At 37.6% G+C, this 22,731-nt stretch overlaps 1 protein-coding gene across 1 annotated transcript; it reads right to left on the bottom strand.

Annotated features, from left to right (window-relative positions):
• Positions 1 to 2,568: 2,568 nt before the first annotated feature.
• LOC149820649 (aldehyde dehydrogenase 22A1-like) lies at positions 2,569 to 22,434 on the bottom strand. The gene is made up of 14 exons (XM_089982000.1): positions 22,216 to 22,434; positions 22,033 to 22,076; positions 19,913 to 20,014; positions 18,108 to 18,235; positions 7,671 to 7,793; positions 6,141 to 6,294; positions 5,768 to 5,871; positions 5,596 to 5,674; positions 5,205 to 5,300; positions 4,952 to 5,089; positions 4,071 to 4,286; positions 3,789 to 3,980; positions 2,971 to 3,114; positions 2,569 to 2,852 (listed from the first exon to the last, which is right to left on the bottom strand). Exons 1-14 carry the CDS (start codon positions 22,325 to 22,327, stop codon positions 2,700 to 2,702), a joined length of 1,785 nt encoding a protein of 594 aa, XP_089838126.1. The 5' UTR covers positions 22,328 to 22,434; the 3' UTR covers positions 2,569 to 2,699.
• Positions 22,435 to 22,731: the final 297 nt, after the last annotated feature.

Here is a 22,731-nt window from a genome sequence, read left to right on the forward strand (position 1 = left end):
GTTTTCCTCTGCATTTTGAATTTTTGAGTATTGATATGTTTTCTAGATCTTAAGAGTGTTTAGCAATATCATGGATGCACAATCAACATTTATATCACAATAATGACAAATTTTCTACCAATCAGTAGTCATTTATGCATTTTTATATCTTAAATGCATAATTGGATACCTTCTTAGGTACAGGGTCTCTTGTTTGAACCCTAGCTGGGCCTTATTCTCCAGCTTGACGATGGAATGGGGAAAAAAAGTTTTCATAAGCCTATCATGGCAATTCTATTGAGACTGACATTATGTCTTGGCTTGCAACTTCCATAAATCCTTTTTCCTTGAGAAGCAAATAGCGTGGAGCATTCCACTTCTTTGCCTTGTTCAAAGGCATCATTCACGTGTCACTAGAACTTGTGGAAACAATTTCCAGAGGCAACTCACAATGAGATTCTTCTGAAGAATAAACATTAGGGCACTATCATTCTAACATGGCCCATCACTCAACACAAACTAGGATGTAAAAGTAACTTTGTCTCAGGTCATTCACTAGATATTTTCACCTTAAAGAGGCAAAATTTCTTTTCTTCAAAGTTTACTATGCACTCTAATAGACTTGTAACAAGTCGGATATATGCCTCATTATTACTTATACACTGATGTTTGTAACGAAAGAAATCTTCTTAGCTACACGTTTCCATTTACAGATTTGCAGCATTTGGATTGACCAAGTAGATCTTCACCATGTGAGGTCAAAGCTTTTGCATTCTGTTTGTGGCCAGTATGTACACTGGGCATGAAGTGGGCTTCCTGAATGTGGCTTCTGCCAGTGTGCATGTGAAACTTTGCATGCCTTCCAATTGTCAGTGACCCTTGCAGATGATACTGGAAAAGTTTTTGCAGAGTGTTAGGTCACACTGCCGTGGAATTACTACAGATTTTGCCTGATGAATTTTACAAGTTACCAGAGGTATTCTTTTCCTTATTTACTTGTATATTCCATTGGTTGTTTGTCACATAGTAGTTGTCCTGATAATTTCCATAAAAAACTTGGATCATGGTGGTTGGTCAATGGATAGGCCCTAGATCTAGGAGCAAGTTGCATTTCTTTTCCCTGGCAATAGTTTGTTGTTGATTCTGGATGAATCACAATAACTAAGCATCATTCTCATCTTTTTGACTTCCCTCCATGAATATCTGCAAACTCATGCTTCTCTAATTTGAAGGCATGTAGACTTGTCTTCTAACATTTTAACTCTGGCACCCTCTGCTTACCCTTCGTGCATCAGATTTTAATGCTCATTGGGGATTTACACATAAATGTCTTTTCTTTCCTTCTGGAAAGAAAAATGATATACCAAAAGAGAAGAAATGTTCAGTGTTTGAGCTTTTGATATGAGATTAATTTAGGCATCACTTTCAAATTAGAGGTCTAATAAAAAAACAATTCAAATTAGAGGAAGTTAGGGAGCAAACTTAGTGAATACTAGATGTATCTATGGGGGCCAAGGCGTGCAGCTGAAACTTTACTCTTGTCATGTTCATTACCTCATTTTACATGTGTCCATTATCTGAAAACTCTTCATCACGGTATCAAGTTTGACATAAATTGTGCAATTGAGATTTTGCTCACGTCCTTTGAACAGGAGATGACAAAAGAAATTGCTTGTGAAATAACTCAAGGCATGAGCACGACCTTGATTAACTAATATCTTAATCAGAAATATTGGAGCCTTTATGCATTTGATGACATTCTACTCTCTGTTGGATTTTTTAGCAACTTCCATCAATTTGCTCTAATGTTAGGTTTGAGCCCCATTTAATTTGTCACGTCATACTATTCAAACTCAGCATGGGACCCTTTTCACAAGGGTAAAAACCTCAGATTTCCACTTTTCATACCCATATGGAGACTAGAAATGTCGATCGTAACATGTAATGGCCCTCATAGATACAGGATATTGCACGCGAGCAAAACCCTAACTCATACTTTATAAATATGTTTTTCAAATGTTGAGCACCCATTACAAGCTCTAGTTGCAGGCATTGCTCCTTTTTGTATATTATAGTTCACACAACCTTCTCTAATGCAACTTTTAAGCTGAAATTTTCAGGATGAACAAGTAATGTATCTTTATACCCTCCAAAACGAAAGATTCATGGTAGCAATGGTGGCTTGAAGATGATTTGAAACCAGAAGTTGTTGATGCTGCCACATGGGAGATTGTATGTGAGCTGAAATGCGACTAAATTTTGCTGTGAAGTGTAATGTTTCTGTTTTCAACTCGATTCTGTTGTGAATCTTCTTATGATATCTAAATGAAAGGCATTATATTTGGATTGTAACTCGAAATCTGCGTATCATTGATACTATGACAGGCAGCTTTAGCATCAGTTTTGCTTTGTTCAATTGAAAGGTCTGGTTCTCCATCCATGACTTCCTTGGATCACACCACGCATCACTCCTTGCAGATTTATACTATGTCTTTGATGTATGATAAGAAGCTTTAATATCAGTATCTCTCTTAAAGCCTTTTGCTTTTTGATTACACCTTAACCATCACTTGAAATAGGGATTGAATGAGATTCAAGAAACACTAGAGACGAGCAGGATATCTGAATTAGAAATATCAGTAAAAGGAGTTTCACCACAAAATTCCTGGGCAATTGACGTTACAAGGCAAAACTTAGGAAGCTTCTGAATGCCTGTGGGCTTAATGACCGTTACGCGTCATGCCTGCAGAATTGTGCTCTGAAAGAAGCTTCAAAGTGTTGATGATTCCATGCACCCGATCCCATATACTCAAGCCATAGAGAGCTTCAACAAGTGACTCTTGAAACACAAAGCCATTTTCATCCACCGGATACTACAAAAAAATTACAATCGAGTAACACAATCAGCTGTGTTCACAGAGGAAAACTAACAGGATCAGCAAGCACCAGGCATACAGAGTTGTTGCCTACATTTTAAGATTATGGACGTACCTGTAATGGTTTCGGTATCATGGTTTTGATGTATGGCCAAAACCTATCCTCTACGACAGATTTCACAAGACAGCATGCTCGCAGCCCCTCGACACCAGCAAATCGTCCAAAGCCACTGTCCTTCACACCTCCAAATGGGAGGGACTGTGACAGCAACAGGAACAATAATAAGCATCACAAGCCATGAAATCTCTAAAAAAACCAGCAGCAATTTTAACACGAAAATATTGGTTTTTCTTTTCTTTTTCAGAACCGAGTATTCCCAAAACTGGCAAGAAATTTTGGTTCAGATGCAAGCGCCAGAACCAGTATTTAAAAAACCTGAAGTCAGCCTAGCAATACCTCAGTCAACTAGGATCAGCACCTAACCCAGCCAACTAAGTTGATCAAGTTTCTGAAAAAATTCAGGCAAGTTACGACCTGACAGCGTAACCACATGCATGTTTGAAAACCTCAGCCATGGTGTTCAACATTGGATCTGGCGTGGTTAGGTGATCGACCCGACAAATTTACAAAATACTCGGGCCACACAAAACACAATCGCTAACACGTGTAGCGATTTTCTGTGTATGTGTGCAACAATTTTTTGTGCAACACAGAAAATCACTACATGCACAGCCATTTTGTGTTTTGTGTGGTCCAAGTACTTTACAAAGTACTCAGGCCCAATCATTGGATTTGCTCCAGTCCAGTTCTGAGAACTGGGGTATTCAATCACATACTTTCAAAACCATGGTTCTTGGATTGTGTGTGAGCTCTTGGCAAAGTCGGAGCTGATGCTCCATCGTGTGATAAGAACCTTTTACCAAAGAAACTACCTGACACATGTAATTGGATGCAAAATCATTGATCGCAGCGAAACCACAGTGAATCTGAGAAGCTATCTCTCTAGATCTGCGTTGGTTTCCCGAAAAGACGGCACATCCGAGTCCATAGTTTGAATCGTTTGCCAGCATTACAGCCTCTTCATCAGAACTGAATTTTATGATGGGAATGATAGGCCCAAAAGCCTGCAGAAAAGGAATGACCCATCAATACTGCTAGTGTTACAGGTGGATCCAATAACCCAAGCTTAATCTTTGAATGGTTATAGAGCAAACCTCTTCTTGCATCAGCCTCATGGTATGGTTAACATTGATCATAACAGTCGGTGGGAAAAACTGACCCACAACCTCTTCCCCCAAATTGCCAAAGTTCCCTCTTACAACAATCTCAGCCCCTTTGTCTAACGCATCATTGAGAAGGCTCTGCAGCCTTTCAGTATGTTCTGGCATGCATATGGCACCCATGTCATGCCTCCCGCTCAATGGTGGTCCCTACAAAAGGATGAGTAAATTTAAAGCCAGCAAAGTAATGTGTGTATCAGTTATGACAGACAATTCTAATGATCCTATGCATATCAAATACTTTAAAGCTACTGAGTTTCAAAAACTTCATCGATGGTTTTATCTGCGAGTGCTCATTACGAAATTCCAAGTGGCTAAGCCTATTGTTCAAGTTGTAAAAAAGCATGACCCTCACCAGCATTTCTCAAATTTTATTAAAGTAGTTTCAGATTTACTAATCTTTCTTAAGATTAGAAACAACCAGAAAAAACGAGAACATTATATTGAAGCCGACGAAAATCAACTTTTAATAGAAGTAGATTTTTGTAAAGACCAGTTGTGTCCTACATAGCCATCAAAGGAACTAGAAAGGAGATCCACAGTAGAGACTGCAGAAAATGGTACTTAATACATTGCATATAAGATTGCACCCCGCAGACAGCATGTTCATGACCAAAGAATGTAACTTCATGTATCTAGGATTCATTAATTCACCAAATGCAACTTGGACCATTCAAGCTATTAATATAATCTTAAACATAACACAGGAAACATATGTAGATATGAACAAACAATGCTGTTGCTGCAGATGTGCCAAAAACATGCAGGACATTACAAGGAACTATAACATGTCGCATACAGGCGAATGTACTTACAACACGAACAGATTTAACAATTTTGACGATTTCTGCAACAAAGTTAGAATACACATTCTGGTGAACGTAGAACCTCTCTGCACCAGCACAGTTCTGGCCACTTGATTGAAGTGCAGCCCTAACTGCAATTTGTGCCACCTAATTAATACACCATAGCACGTTAGCCATTCTTGAGATGAAATCACTTTATAGATTCAGAGAATGCTAATATGCAAGTTTAAAACAAGATGTACTTAGTATGGAAGCTACCTACATGGGGCAAATCTACATCATCACACACAACAAATGCATCCTTCCCACCAAGCTCAAGCGTAACTGGTGTTAGTGTGTTTGCTGCATTCTTCATAATCTGCAGCAGTAAGCAATTTGTGCCCTTCTGATTAACATCCAAAATGACAAACAAAGAAGCAGCAACTAACTTGCTTACTGGAATAAAGGTTCATTAAATAAAATTTAAATAAGAAAACAATCGTTAAAGAAGAAAAGATGCCCTTAACCACATAAAATAGTCTTTTTGCCTTGATGCTTGAACATGTGTATCCTTTTAAAGCACATGAATAGGCCTTACAGCCACATGCACACCCCACAAAATTTGTTTCAGAAGATTTCAGGAGATTTCAGGAGATTTCAGGAGAAAGGCATACCATCTTTCCCACACCAGGTGACCCAACAAAAATGACTTTGTCAACAGAAGAGACAAGTGCTTCTCCTGTTTCAGAAAACCTGGAATAGCACGAACAATTTAAAATTTTGAGCTCAAATAAATTGTTCAAGATACTAAGAAGAAACTAGTGCAACCATCGCACAAGTATGTACCCAGTTATCACATGAACCAGATTATCAGGTGCTCCTACAGTCGCTAGAGCTGACTGAATGATACGGAGATAGAAACATCCAGACCAACTTGCGTGCTCTGAAACCTTCATTTACATGCAGTGTCATAATCAGAAGATTTACGAAGCAATATAGAGATCAAAGGAAAATTGAGAAAAAATACAATGTGTAGCAACGAGAATGCAAACTTCATCATTGGAATTTTCAACCAAAATGAACATCTATTGGCCCTCATCAACCACACATGCCTTAAATAATAAGAGAAGCACTTTTATCCATCAGAGCTCCATGTATGTGCATCCCATTGATGTCCAAAAGCACACCTTTTAGAACCTTAGATGCATTCACTATGTACCTTTATCACAATGCCATTTCCAGAGAATACTGCAGCTAGCATGGGATTGAAAATGTTGTGAAATGGATAGTTCCAAGAAACAATCGCACCAACTACCCCAAGCGGATGGAATTCCACCCTTGATGTCTTGTGCATCATTGATCTACCAGAAGATCTGGAAAAACAAAAAAACAAAGCTAAAACTGGCATAAAATGTGAAAACTTTTGATCATTCTGAAACTCTATCACCAATGTTCATTTTGCATATCAGTACACCATAAGCTTGAAACTGCTGCACTTACAGAATCCATATCGTAACAAAAATTATAAAAATGGAAAAAAAAATTTGGACGCCTGTAGCTTCTTTTCAGTCTTCATGGAAACAAGAACTAAACAATAGGGGACATACAAGCATGCAGAAATGGGAAAAAATGAAGAGAAGTGCTGAGTAATCTAAAATGAATTATCTCAAAAGATCAACATAATGTTATGCAAATTGCATTATTCACTGGTCTCAGAGACAATTACGCCATCCAGTTAACTTCACAAGCTTGAATTCATTGACTACATTCTATGTCACATGGGTGCGGGTGCGGGTGCGGCACTTTCAAAAAACCTGGGTGCGGCAAAAATATAAAAAATTATATATATATATATATATATATATATATATATATATATATATATATATATAAAGTCCAAAAGTTGGACATAAATTACCCGGGATGCGTTGACTGCACCCAGGGTCAGGTTGACCGCATCGGGTGCGGGTGTGACACGGGTGTGGCACCTAGTTGGAGAACCCCTGTGACATATAGGGAAAAAAAATTCTTGGCAATTTTTTTAAGTCCGCAAATTGGACCAAAATGACCCTGGGTGTGTTGACCGCACCTAGGGTCAGGTTGACCGCACCCGCGTCGACCTGCTAGCCGAATCCCTGTGACATAGACTACATTGTGAGGTAAATTTAATGTTCAACCGTCCAGGATTCCATCATCATCCAGTGCCTACAGTAATGTTTCTTTCAGTCCCTTCACCCCCACCCTTCCCCCCTCCCTTGTGTGTTCAGGAAAGCATGCATGATTCAATCATCACAGATTCACAGTGCCTCCAAAAAGTTGGCTTTTGTGTGTGTGCCTATGCATGCGCACATGCACCACAGTAACCAATATCAATACCAGGAAAAACATTCACAGCACAATTTCTTTGAAGAATTTTAAAATAAATTGCTTTGAAAAAACTATGTGAATTTCAAAAAGGGAAAGTGTATAATTAGAGAAAACAGTAGAAAATATGAGACAAAACAAAAAACATGTTAGAATATCCTGAAGTCATTATGATAATATTTTGGATATTTTTATAGACAGGAAATTAGATTTCTCATATCTGTAAAGCTTCATTGAAGTTTCTGGAAAATGTTTAATAAGACAAGATGACAAATTCAGTTTCTGACCCAATGGCAAAGACATTAAGCTCGGACTGCCACCTAGATACAAAGATCCAATTTCAAGGAGAGTTGTGAAACAAACCACACACTTTTTGAATACTAACCTGTATTCAGGCTTTAGCCACCGCTCCCCCTGGGCTAGCAGCCAAGTTATCTTTTCACATGTTGTCATTATCTCTCCTAGAGAGGCATCAACCATAGTCTTTCCAGTGTCTCGAGAAGAGGTTCTATTCAGTATAAAACATGAACAGATGTAAATATGTTGCTATTATAAAAGAACCTGTCAACCTGGAATAAAAGGCAATGTTATAGAGGATTATACATATACAATAAACACTACCTTCCCAAGAAGAGGCAAAAATATGTCATAACTAGGACAATAACCTATTATACCAAAAAAGTAGGTACATTCATAACAGAAATGCAGTTAATCAGTTAGCATCACACGTTAAATATAACTCACTAAAATAGTTAAGCGAGTGGTCTAGCATGTGGAGTTTCTCTACTAGTTGTTTTGACGAGTGTGAAAAGCCCAAAATAGTTGTTTTTCAATATCCCAGCAAATACGAAAACGAAACCCAGTTAACCTCCCAATTCATTAAAGATGCCAATGATCATATCTAATAATAACAAATGTATGTTATCATGTTGGGATCAGGTTGCACAAGTGCAACACACATACATGTGCATGTGTTTATACATTCAACCTGCTCAATCTAGAAATGTATTCCTCGAATATGCACTTTTTCTATGAGAATATTATATAACTTTGTCTTACTATATTCATCACATCGTGGATAGCCTAAAAAGTCTGCATTGCTATTGGAAGATCACTGAGAAAGCAACAAGAAGAAGGCAAACAGAACTGGCAGGAAGATCCACAATCTTGAAAGTAAATAAACTATGCAAAAAAAGGTAACACAGGACTTCGAAAGCAATGGCTATTAGTTACATAGCTCTTTGTAATTTGTAATGAAGTGGTTGCTCAAAGGCCCCTTAAGAGAAATAAGTCTCCATTATGTCGGCTTCTAGTGGGATAAGATACATAACGGCTCATTAAAGGATGCATATTTATTAGGCTATAACACGGTAAAAAGACAAATATTGTACCCTTGTTTTTTGTTATTATGTTATAACATGCATGCAAAGCATAAAAAAGCCGGTGCATGCATGTGGGAAGTTTGCTTACCAGTATAAGTAACATGCATGACCAAAAAAAGCTACAGCAGGTTTTGCTTAACTCTCACAAAAAGGAGAGAGGTGACAACCATCTTCCTACAACGTAAACATGTCAGAATGGATAGAATGCATGAACTTAGCAACACAAAATTAGAGCCACCCAAAGGGTAAAAAATAACGGCTAACACTCGGCCCTAAAAGATGTTCATGGTCATGAATTGCACATCAAAATGTGAATACCGACTATTTTCTATAAGGCATACATTAGGTTCAGTCATGAAAAATGTTAGTTGACAAAAGATAGAGATAAAAATAACCAAAAGCACTTGGTTTCTTTCTCTACTCAAAGAATCTGAAATAGACAACCATACACTAAGAAGCCTGAAAAAGAGCATAAGTGCATCAAAATTTCTTAGATGAATGCCCAACGGTTTATGCATGGCATATAACAGATCAGTTCCTACATAACAAAATAGCACAAAACTTCACAACAAAGATGATAAAAACTTTATAACTTACCCACATTCCAGATGTAACGAAACAAGTGGAAATACAATAAAGAGTCAAATAAGGTTCAACAAGAATACAAAAGAAGTGCACAAGCACTAATCCACCAAGGGATATGATAATACAATCACAAAATGAGAATAAACTCAATAGCACAACACATGCACATAATAGCTACAAAGGGCCAACACAAAAGGTAAAAAATATAGAATTTGATTAATAAATGCTTAAGAAAGCATTGATGAATACAAGATTATGGGTATCCTCCATGGGAACACCAGAGTCCTTAATATGCATGTCATCAAGATCATCATTAACATGTATAATTTCATCAAAGGCCTTTTGACAATAAATCAAATAAAAAGGAATACTAGAGGTCATCCTTAGGCTTATTAAAATCAAAACCATTTTCATTTTTGAGAAAATTTACATTTCTTGAAACATAATTTGTCATTTTTCTTATCATAACATCTATAACTTTTTTGGTTATTGGCATAACCAAGAAACACACATTCAATGGCTTTGGGGATAATATGCCCCTTTTTTCAAATAAGAACAAAACATTTAAATCAAAAAATTCTTAGTCTACCTAAATCTGGAGAAGACCGATAAAGTTGTTCAATTAGAGATATGTTTTGTAAAAAAGATGAAGGCATATAGTTAATAAGGTATACCACAGTTACGGCACCTACAGCCCAAAACTTTTTTGAAACATTTTTTGAGATAAGCAAAGTTCTCGTAGTTTCAATGATATAACAATGCTTTCTCTCAGCTAAACCATTTTGTTGACAGGTATTTGAACAAGATTTTTTATATGAGATCCCTCTTTCTTTCAAATAATTTTTGAAATAATTAGACAAGTATTCTCCCCGTGAGTCAAATCGAAAAATGACTATATTAGTTTGAAATTGATTTTGCACAATATTGTGAAATTCTTTGAAACATGAGAATACATCATAATTTTGCCTAAGAAAATAGATCCAGGTATACCCATTATAATCATCAATGAATATAGCATAATAAGAGAGCTCTACCTTTGACATACCGAAGTCGGTCCCATATATCCGAATGCACAAGTTCAAAAGGTTTAGTAGAAATAAAAATTCTAGAGCAAAAAAGAACTTTCTTCATTTTTTCAGGAATTCAGTTGTTATATATGAATTCTTTAATACAAGAGTCTTTCAAAAATGAAAAAAAAAGATATTGTAGATACATTTGTGTGACCTAATCTTTGATTGTAAAAGTATCTTCAACAAGATGCTTTAGTCGATAACGCAACAACCTTAAGAATAAATGTGTGAACATACACACCCAAGAACACTTGTGCACAACAAGCACAACACACCGAATCACAAATGTGCACTTGCACCCATAAGTTTCATAAACACTAAAGAGGTTGGGCTATAATCCCCAATCCCTTGAAGAAATACAAGAGGAGCTGCCCATATATATAGGGCTTTGGAGGAGGCCTTGGGAGGGGCTCCACATAGTCGTTGGATCCCCTCCAACGGTCACAAATGTGACCGTTGGACCCCGTTGGAGGGGTCCAACGACTAGTGGGTTGGGCCCCTCCCAATGCATGTACAATGCATTAAATGCAAAAGCAAAAATGAATAAAGAAAAAGAAAAATAAGAAAATACAAAAAACATATTCTCGAAAAAGAATATGTGTAAAATTCCTAAACTACCCTTACTATGACTATATATATTTTATATATATAATTGGTAAATACATATACATATATTATATATATGTATATGTATTACCTTATATATATAAAATATATATACAAAATTACAAGTTTGATTACATAATTTAACACCCCCCCTCAAACTTAGGGCAAGATGACCGATAGTTTGCCAAGAAGGAAGTTGAACCGCGGAGCGCACAAGGCTTTAGTAAAGAAATCTGTCAACTGATATTCGGACGTGACATAAGGAAGATCGATAACTCCTCGGAGATATGCTTCCCGAACATAGTGACAGTCTATTTCGATGTGTTTAGTCCGCTCATGAAAGGTGTGGTTCTTTGTAATGTAGATTGCACTTTTGTTGTCGCAGCATAGCTTGGTGGGTCCTTCAATTTTGATCCCCATGTCTTCTAGCAGTTGGTGAATCCAAACAATCTCCATGGTAGTAGTGGCCATGGCACGATATTCAGCTTCAGTTGAGGAGAGTGACACCTTTTGTTGCTTCTTGCATCTCCACGAAATTAGTGAGTCTCCTAAGAACACACAAAAACCAGTGGTGGAGTGATGGTTATTTGGGTCACCTCCCCAATCTGAGTCAGTATAAGCAATCAATTTTAAGTCAGAGGAAGAGGACAGAAAAACTCCCTTATTTAGAGTACCCTTTATGTATCTTACGACCCGTAAGATGGCACTCATGTGAACGGATGTAAGCGCATGCTGAAACTGACTTGCAGTATGGACTGCATGGGATATATCTGGTCTGGTAATACTCAGATACATCAGAGATCATACAAGCTGTCTGTAGGGTGTAGGATCCAACAGGGGAACTCCATCATCAATTTTCATCTTTGCTCCTACTACCGCAGGAGTTTCACAAAGCTTCTCATCTGTAATACCTGACCTGTCAATGATCTCAGAAGCACGCTTAGTTTGAGATAAGAAATATCCTCTAAGAGAGTATGCCACTTCAATTCCCAAAAAATAAGTTAAAAAACCCAAGTCAGACATTTCAAATTTATCTTTTAAGATAGATTTTATACTTTTAACCCCGTTAGAATCACTCCCAGTGATAAGCATGTCATCAACATACAGAAGTAAAATTACAATCCCTGCATTGGATTTTCTAACAAATAGAGCAGTGTCAGTAAAACAAGAGGAAAAACCATTCTCAATCATATCAGAGTTAAATCTATCATACCAAGCCTTGAGAGCTTGTTTTAGGCCATAGAGTGCTTTCTGAAGACGAAGCACCTTTCCCTTAGGAGTCTCCATTCCAGGAGGAGCATCCATGTAGACTTCTTCGCTTAAATCGCCATTTAAAAGGCATTTTTCACATCCATCTGATAGATGTTCCATTTATTGATAGAGGCAACGGTTATAAGACATCGAACAGTGACCATACGAGCTACAGGAGCAAAAGTTTTTTCATAGTCAATACCATATTCTTGACTATATCGTTTTGCAACCAAGCGAGCTTTATACCTTTCAAGGGATCCATCACTTTTAGTTTTTACTTTGAAAACCCATCTGCACCCTATTGTTTTCTTGCCTTTAGGAAGATTTTGGAATTCCCATGTTTTGGCTCTTCTCAGAGCCTCAAGTTCATTGTCCATGGCATTAATCCATTCAGAGCATTTACGTGCTTCTTCAAAATTTCTAGGTTCTATATAAGAGTGGATGGCACTAAGGCAGGCTCTATATCTTGGTGAGAAAGAGTCATAGGAAATGAACCTAGAAGGAGGCCTTCTACTTCTCTCAGTTCTACGAGGGATCACTTCATTATGAGAGGCACTGGGACTGGCATCATTATATCTGTCAAGAGCACTCCTAAAGTTGTTTTGATCTCTATGAGAGTAGGTGATAGGGTCTCTAGGTAATTCAATAGGTTGATGTGACGAAGGAGACAAGGAGATGTTTTCCTCGGTTTCAAGTTCATTTGGGTTACTTTGATCTGACTCATTATCACTAGTATCATCGTCCTTATTCAATAAATCAAATAAAAAAGAATAATCCATATTTTCATTATGGGGGTCACAACGTTCAAATCCACTAACATTTTCCAAAAAACTCACGTTTCTGGAAACATACAATTTATCACTTTTGATATCATAACAACGAAACCCCTTTTGGGTTTCAGAATAGCCAAGAAAGGCACAAGGAATGGCTTTTGGAGAAAGTTTGTCATTCTTATCAGTAAGAACAAAACACTTACACCCAAAGACCCTTAACCTGCTATAATCAGGTTCCTTATCATACAGTTTTTCAAAGGGAGAAATTTTGTTTAAATTTTTCGATGGAAGTCGGTTTATGAGATAGACAGAGGTAAGTGCTGCCTCAGCCCAAAGATTTTTTGGAATGTTTTGAGAAATAAGCAAAGTCCTAGTTGTTTCAATGATGTGCCTGTGCTTTCGTTCGGCTAACCCATTTTGTTGAGGGGTTTTCGGACATGATTTTTGGTGAAGAATTCCAAAATTTTCAAGATAATTCTTAAATTCATTTGAGAGGTATTCTCCTCCAGAGTCAGACCTAAAGATTTTTAAACATCCATTGAATTGATTTGAAATCATCATGTGAAAACTTTTAAAGGTTGAAAAAACTTTATGTTTATGTTTAAGGAAATAGATCCAACAAAACCTAGTATAGTCATCCACAAAGATCACATAATATGAAAAATCTCATTTTGACATTACTGGAGCCGGTCCCCATACATCGGAATGGACAATTTCAAATGGTTTTGTCGTAAACATGGATCTTTGAGGAAAAGGCAAACATTTCATTTTCCCAAGAATGCATTCATTACACAAAAAGTCACTTTTACAAAGATGTTTAACAAAAGGCAAATACGAGATTTTAACAATATTGGGATGACCCAATCTCTTATGCCATACATGAATGTCTTTGTTTTGGACGACGTTGCAAAATTGACTCTTGGGAACTTGAAGAAAATCTACGTAGTAGAGGTCTCCTCTTCTAGAGCTTTCCCCAATCAATCTCCCGGACTGGCGATCCTGTATCCAACATTTATTAGAAGAAAATTTTATATCGCAACCATGGTCCGAGAGTTGGGAAACGGAAAGAAGATTTAGGTTAAGGTTTGGGATAAAACGAATTTTTGGAACAAAGAAGTCTTGTTTTTCAAAATTACCTATTCCTTTAATCTCAAGAGATGTACCGTCCGCGGTTGATACAAAGGATGGAAAAGCATTTTTAGAAAAATTTGAAAGAGTGCAATAACTAGGGGTCATGTGAAAGGATGCCCCGGAATCTAAAAGCCAAGATGTCTTACCGGGGGAAGAGGATGACATAGCGGCTCCGGAAGTACCTCCCTTGAGAAGAGGTTGTAGGGCTTCCACGATTTGTTGAAGAGAAAGAGACTCACTTGATAAAGAGGGTCGTTCTTCAACTTGAGATGCCATAGCCGTTGCAATCAATTTCTTCCATTTAGGACACAAGGGTTTGATATGTCCGGGTTCTTTACAATGATAGCAAGTTACTTTGCTATAGTCTCTTTTGCCATACCGATCATTTCCTCCTTGACCTTGATTCTTGAAATGAGGAGGTTTATAGGCTCTCATGTTATTTCCGGTCTTGACACGGCATTAGTCATTTCACCATCTTCTTGAGTAGAGGTAGTAACAAGAATGCTAGGGTTATTTTTGCCAATCCCCATACGGGTTTCTTCACCACTTAGCTTGGTGATAACATCTTCGAGTGAGGGGGATGTGAAGGCGGAGAGAAGAGAGGACCGAACTTGTTCAAATTCGGGTCTAAGGCCATTTAAAAAATTGAAGAATCGGTCTTCTTCAAGTTGTTTGTGCCTTAATTCGATTGCCTCACCACTCCATTTAGGTTCAAGGATTGCGAGCTCGTCCCAAATAGAGGATAATTCGGCAAAGTATTCCCGAATGGTCATGTCATTTTGTTGGAGAGTCAAAGCCCTCTTTTGGAGAAAGTACTTGTGGGATAGATCTCTTGAGGTGTACATTTTCTCAAGATATACCCAAGCTTCGAAAGCCCTTTTAAATTTGATGATGTTGGCATTTATCTTGGTCTCAACGGATGAGAAAATCCAAGATAAGATCTTGAAGTTCTTCATCTCCCAATCATCATGTTTCTTAGAATATTCTTCAAGGGCCTTTTGTCTTTCATCCCCTTCAAGGATCTTAATATCCCCTCCTTCAACAATGGTAATTTTGGGTTCCGGTTCCGGTATGGATCCATGAACGTAACCCCAAAGCCCCTTTCCTTTAATATGAGCTTCCATATTACCGGCCCAAACATGACAGTTTGAGCCATTAAGCTTAAACCCAAGAGAGAAATGGGAGTCTTTTTCGCCCATTAGAGAGGAAAGAATGCAAGAGATAGTATGTACCTTAATTACTTTTTGCGTCTTTCTTGACAAAAGAGGCTCCTAAAATATTGCTCGAAGAAGATGATCCTCTTTGATTTCAAAAAACTTGAAGGCACGCTTCCCGAGGAATGCAAAAGAAGGCGAATCACAATTCTTCTTCTTCAACGAGGCTCTGATACCATGTAAAAGTATCTTCAACAAGATGCTTTAGTCGATAACGCAACAACCTTAAGAATAAATGTGTGAACATACACACCCAAGAACACTTATGCACAACAAGCACAACACACCGAATCACAAATGTGCACTTGCACCCATAAGTTTCATAAACACTAAAGAGGTTGGGCTATAATCCCCAATCCCTTGAAGAAATACAAGAGGAGCTGCCCATATATATAGGGCTTTGGAGGAGGCCTTGGGAGGGGCTCCACATAGTCGTTGGAGCCCCTCCAACGGTCACAAATGTGATCGTTGGACCCCGTTGGAGGGGTCCAACGACTAGTGGGTTGGGCCCCTCCCAATGCATGTACAATGCATTAAATGCAAAAGCAAAAATGAATAAAGAAAAAGAAAAATAAGAAAATACAAAAAACATATTCTCGAAAAAGAATGTGTGTAAAATTCCTAAACTACCCTTACTATGACTATATATATTTTATATATATAATTGGTAAATACATATACATATATTATATTTATGTATATGTATTACCTTATATATATAAAATATATATACGAAATTACAAGTTTGATTACATAATTTAACATTGATGTCATTCAAAAATACATTTTTTCTTGACAAGATTACAAAAAAAAACTTTAGGAAGATGAAGAAAATCCATGTAGTAGAGATTTTCCCTCCTATTGCCTTTCTCAATCCGCTTCCTTGACTAGCGATCCTGCACCCAACATTTTTTTGATGAGAAAGAGACCCCATAGCCATAATCCGAAATGAGAAAGAGACCCCATAGCCATAATCCGAAATTTAAGAAGCTGATAATAAATTTAAATTGAGTTTTAGAACAACTCTAACTTTAGGTACTTGAAATTTTTTTGAAATGTTTGAAAAAATTTCAATACTTTTAATTTCTAAATTAGTTTCATTAGCCATACAAACACAAGAATTATAAAAGGATTTTGTGCATTCGGATAAGAGAGATTCTAAAGGAGTCATACGAAAGGAGGCACCAGAGTCAATAATCCAATAAAGCGTACCTTGAGAGGAAATAGATACGGCAGCACAGAAAATAGATGTAGAAGAAGTTTTAAGGAATAATTGTAATGCTTCCGTTAGATGGTGAATAGAATCCTTAAGATCTCCTCCCTTTATGATAACTTCATCTTTGAGAGTTTCTTCAATAGTTGCTACCTTCTTATTGAGCCTAGGACATTCCAGTTTGATATGTCCCGGCTCTTGGCAAAAGTGGCAAACTTTCCTCCCTCTTCCATTGTTATAATTTCTCCCTCCATTATTATTTTTCCAAAAATAAAGAGGTTTATATGCTTTAATATTGTTGTCGGGCCTTGACACGGCGAGAACCTTCACACTTCCTTTAATCATGCCAAGTCAAGTCTTGACTTGGTATACCTCTCCAATAGCTTCATCAAGAGAGGTGGTAGTGGTCCTATGTAAAATGATGGACCTAACTTGCTCAAATTCGAGTCTTAACCCGAATAGGGATGTAAACAAGTGTTCCTTTTCAAGTTGCTTTTGCCTCAACTCAATAGCGGGACCATCCCACTTAAGCTCAAACAATGTTAGTATTTTCCAAAGAGGTGAAGGGTACCATAGAAAATTCTCACACTCTTATCACCTTATTTAATGATATGAATTTTTTCTTTAAGAAAATATTTTTGTGACAAGCCTTTTTGGACAAACATTTGCTTTAGAAAAATTCAAGCTTTAGTTGCCTTTTTTAATTTAGCCATACTTGCCGCAATTATGAGTTCCATGCTATTAAGGAACCGAGAGAAAATTTGGATATTTTCGGCTTCTCAATCTTCCACCTTGATGAGATAATTTTTTTAGTGCTTTCTCTCTTCGTCACCATCCATTTTGGTGAGAATGAGTTGTGGTTCACATATAGTACCACTCACATGTCCCTATAACTTCTTGCCCACATCAAATAGTTGGAGTCGTTTAGCATGAATGCGACCACCACCATGGATTCTTTTTCACCGATCTTGATGTGAGAGAAGCAAAGCTTGTGGAAGATCTTTTCTTTGCAATCACGATCTTTGGAGAAGATTTACACAATCCCAAGAGTAGTATGGCTCTAATACCATATAATGAAACAAATGAAAATACAATAAAGAACCTAATAAGGTTTAACAAGAATACAAAAGTACACAAGCACTAATCTACCAAGGGATAATACAATCACAAAATGAGAATAAACTCAATAACACAACACATGCACATAATAACCATAAAGGGCCAACACAAAAGGTAAAAAATATAGAATCTGATTAACAAGTGCTTAAGAAAGGATTGATGAATACAAAGGGGAAAACCCCTATTTATAATACAAAGAGGATAGGATGGGGGCAGCCCATCGACTAGTTGGGCTGCCCCAACAGCTATATTGCAATTTAAATATAAAAAAATAAAAAGAAAGAAATTAAAAAAGAAAGATAAAACAACCTCTACAAGGTCGACACCCATTATATGTGTGAAATAACTGAAATATCCCTGAAGGGTATTTCAATTTACATCAATAGAAATATATATATACATATATGTATAACAACCCATATTTAACACCAGATACACCAAACATGAATTTCTGCATGTGAAAAGGTTTAGCTCTTACTCGCATATAAGCTTTTGATGTTCGATAATGTACTTAAGAAGAATCCGTAGAAATTGGCGTCTTTGCTTGAAGCTACTCTTTGCCCACACCTTCTGTGCCTTTCTAGCTTGTTGTACATGCTCCTTCACCTAGGAAAGGCCTAACACAGGTTAAATTAATAAACTAAATCGAAATTAAGTGTCACAAAGAGAATCAAGGAAGAATAACCAGAATTCCGTATTCTAGATAAAAGTTGAAAAAACAGATAAACCACCATTTCAGTTAAAATATTGAAAAGAAAATCATGAAAACCATAAAGCTACAAGAGGTAGAAAAGACATGTGTTTGATAACTCCACATTTCACACTCCTTTTAACTTGAATTGATGCAAAAAAACACATTCGATTACATGGGCTTGAAATCACTAGTGCGTAGTCTCACTTGTTTCTCAATCTTCTTGACTAACTCTCAATGTATGAGAGGAGCATGAAGCTTCAATAATTTGTTGCACTACTTACCCCCTATTGCATGTAGTCACTGGCATAATGTTTCCATGTTTATCCTTCTAGAAATTCTGAGAATCGTTTGAATCTTTTTTCCTACATCATCATGTCAGTTAACCAGCTCTGAGGCTGCTGAGATTGATTCTGATGGGATAAATCTAGGCTGAAGTCATAAGTTTGCTACACTGCTACGAGAAGAAAAAGGAGATGTTTGCAAATGACCAAAATTTTTGTGTAAGGTAAATGGTCATTATGTTGCAGTAATAGAAAGTAAGATTACTTATATGCATTAAAAAGATAATTGACTGCTGCAACTTTCAACTAACATCCAAGACTGCCACTTGCCACTACTAATTGAAGCCAAGGTAAGTAAACTTTAACTAACACCCATTTTCACAAGATCAAATGTACCTTCTATTCTATGTGTTCTGCTCTAGAAGCATACACCATAAAAAATCTGGGAGAGATCCCAGGTGTGGAGAGACAACATGAGAGGAGGGAGGGATTGACACCTCTATACACAGAAGGTTGCACACAAGCCTACCCAAGCCTGAGCTTTCAGGCTTTGTTTGGTGGATAGATACACCAAATTTGAAGCTTGAATGATATGTTCAGGCTCAGATTGACTAAGCTTGAGCTGGTTATATAAAGATGAAGGAGACAAGATCTGGACAGTCACCTTTCTTTTGAAAGGAGGACTCTGTTACCACTAAAACAAATGTTCATGTCAAAACAATCATACACAAAAGTACAGACTTAATTCTTCAACATTTTTAAAAAGCTTAAACAAGCTCACAGACATGAAGAGCTTTATGGTCAGGCATGAGCTCATCTTGTTTCATTAAACAAGCCTTTTGGTTAAGCTCAAGCTTGGCTTGTTTATTAAACGAATAAGTTCAAGCCAAGCATCAAGCAAGCTTGGGTGCAGATTAATCAATGCAGGCAATATAGTCAAGAAAGGAGGGATAAAACTATGGAAAGGCCAGGTTGCACCTCTATTTTCCAATAAACAAAAAAATTCTAAGCACAGATAGCTCCTATGGGCATTTCTCTTTGAAGCTGATCAGCGGTGATTTGAAAGCCCTTGATTTTGGAACCACCACTAATTAGATCTCAAAACTTAGAAAATGGAGATTTTAAGTCCATATCACCTACAAAAGATAAAAAGGCTGCCCACAAGGTCTAACAAGATCAAAAGACAGCAAATATAAAACTGCACTGTCAAACACCAATGTAGAGAGTTGACAGAACAATACAAGCAGAACCGCCCCAATTCTAAGATAGAATCAAGAAAGCTAGAAATTTTCACGAGCGATAGGAGACCTCATCAGCAGTCAATGCAGGGAAATATCCCAAGTACTTCATCGTTGCTGGTTCATAGCATTGAACTTTATCTGCTTGAGCAGCCTTTCCCTTACTTGGAATCTGCATGAAGATTAAGGCGTCAGAGATATAATCTATTTCAAATTTTCAACAGATAATAATTATTCACACACTTTGTTTATAACTTATCTAACAAAGAGAAGTGCAAAGGCAATGCTTTCTAAGATATCAGCTAACAAACTTGGATGCCCAAGGCCAGCACATATAATTGAGATTAAACTTTTTTTAAGTTAGGTATCCAATCAAATCAGATAAAACTTTGATTACTTAGACCAGCCTCAGGGCCTATGTTAGTCTCTAATTAACCATCCAGATTACATCAGAACATGTACAATTATAAACTGAATAAGGTACAATTATTCAATTAATGCTCAAAGAATTAGGACGCAGACTTACTAGCACACAAATGGTTAGCGGACAACTTGAATTCACCTGAATCTGACCAATTTGGAGCCCTAAATGAGATTCTATTGTGCACACTTTGCCAAATAGCAAACATTTAGAATATGACAAATGATGTGAATGAAAAAAGTAGATTCACCTGATGCTTACAAAAATTTCAATAATAAAAAGGACATCATCCCAGATTTGTCTAACCAGTTTGACTGTTATCTTTGTTGTTCTTTTTTCTCATAATTTTTCTAATATTCTCATTCGCAAATTTCTTTGAAAACTTTCCCCAAGTATATATATATCACAGAAAAGTCTTGCAACAAGACATTCCCAAAGGACAACATGACTTCAAGTAGAAAGGGCATTCATGTTAAAAGCAATACACCATAATCCACATGCACATCAAACTCCCCAGAACTTTTGTTTATCCCCATCAGTGTTGTCAAAAGCGTGACTCGAGGTCCATCAATGAAGCACAGCTTAGGTTGAAGCACGTGCCTCATGTCATCATGCATCTAGAGGAGCACTTTTGACCCAACACTCACTTTGAGCATGATGCACAGCGCAAGTCTCAACTACATAAATCTTGGTCTAAAGTCTAAACCTTCATGATCACATATAATTGAGTTCTAAAACTCCATCAGAGCTTTGGCCTATCCCCAAAAGTGTTGTTAAAAGTGTGCCTCGAGGTCCACCAATGAAGCACAGCTTAGGTTGAATCCTGTGCTTCATGTCATCATGCGCATTGAGGAGCGCTTGTGCCCCAAGGCTCACTTTGAGTGTGAAGCACAGTGCAAGTCAACTACATAAATCTTAGTCTAAAGTCTAAACCTTTATGGTATAACTTGAGTTCTAGGCGATTAGCACACAATGCAATCACAGTTTTCCTTAGATTGAATCCCGTGCCTTATGACGTCATGAGCATTGAGGAGCGCTTTTGCCCCAAGGCTCCCTTTGAGCATGAAGCACCGTAGGAGTCTCAACTACACGATCACATATAAATTGAGTTATAGATGATTAGTGCACGGTGCAGACGATGTAATCACAATTTTCCACTTATAAATAGTGGAAAAATACAATAGTGAGGGACACAGTGGCCTTCTAGCAACGATGATGAAAAATACAGACAGCAGCGCCAAGATCCAAGAAAGGTGGATTGTGCTAAGAGAAACAGGTAAAACAACAAAGGAAAGAAAAAAATGCTTCCTTTGGATTCTATTTGCATCAGCATACTAAAACATGAATCACGGACACTTGCATAACAAATATTTCATAGAATTAGCTACTGACCGACGCATATAGCTGCACACAAGCCGAATCAATCACTTCAACAGAGAAAAAACAGAAAGAAATGCTTCCTTTGGATTTTATTTGCATCAACATACTAAAACATGAATCACGAACACTTGCATAACAAATAATCCATAGAATTAGACACTGACCGAAGCTTCCTGCTGCACAAAAGCATAATCAACCGCTTACAACAGAAAAAACCACATTCCACAACTAAATGACACCAGAAACATTACACCGAGCATCGATGATAAGCTCGATCTAACACATCAGAAAACTCAGATAAAACTACATTATCACGGAAAAAAGAACTCCAAACATGACATCACCACACCGAAACAGAAAAACTAAACCCTAGAAACAAATAAACTCACGTAGATGAAAGTGTCCTCCATGGTATGGCTTCCATCATCCACCACTGCCATCAAGAAACAAAGAATCAACAAAAAAAACCCCGAAAAGCACCGATCGAGCGGGAAAACAGCAATGCAGGAGCCGAGAGAGGGAGACTTAGGGCGCCGGGAAGCGCAGGGTGAGCGGGGATGCTGAGGGTTTACCGTCTGAGGCGTCGACGAAGATGGAGGGGACGTTGGGCGGGATGAGCATGAGGAGGAAGCGGCAGAGCGCAACGGAGACGCCCGCCACCAGCAGAAGCCACCAGAGCTCCATCTCCGGAGCCGGAAGCAGCGAGGAGTTTCCCCAAAACCCTAATTTCTTCTTCCCCTCTTTCTCCTCCTCTCTCTAGCTTCGCTTCTTTGTTGGATCAGAGATAGAGGAAGCGCTTGTTTTGTTTTGTTTTGTTTTTGTTCTTGTTCTTGTTCATGCAGAAGGCGGAGTGGATGGCATCGGAAAGCGGAGGGAAATTATCAAAATGCCCCTCGATTTTTCAGTTAATCATGAAGTGGAACTGGGGTTTGAACTTTATCAATTCCACAGAAAATGAGACTACGTCACAATGATTCTGGGACTTGAGGACGAGGGATTCGGATTCGACTCGAAACTTCGATTTTTTTTTTTCGAATATGGGACACGAGGGACATGAATTTTTAAAAATTTTAATCAATAAAAAACTG

The sequence above is a fragment of the Nuphar pumila genome, chromosome 12 (assembly GCF_984573655.1).
Source record: "Nuphar pumila chromosome 12, dmNupPumi1.hap1.1, whole genome shotgun sequence".
In the NCBI taxonomy this organism is placed as follows: domain Eukaryota; kingdom Viridiplantae; phylum Streptophyta; class Magnoliopsida; order Nymphaeales; family Nymphaeaceae; genus Nuphar; species Nuphar pumila.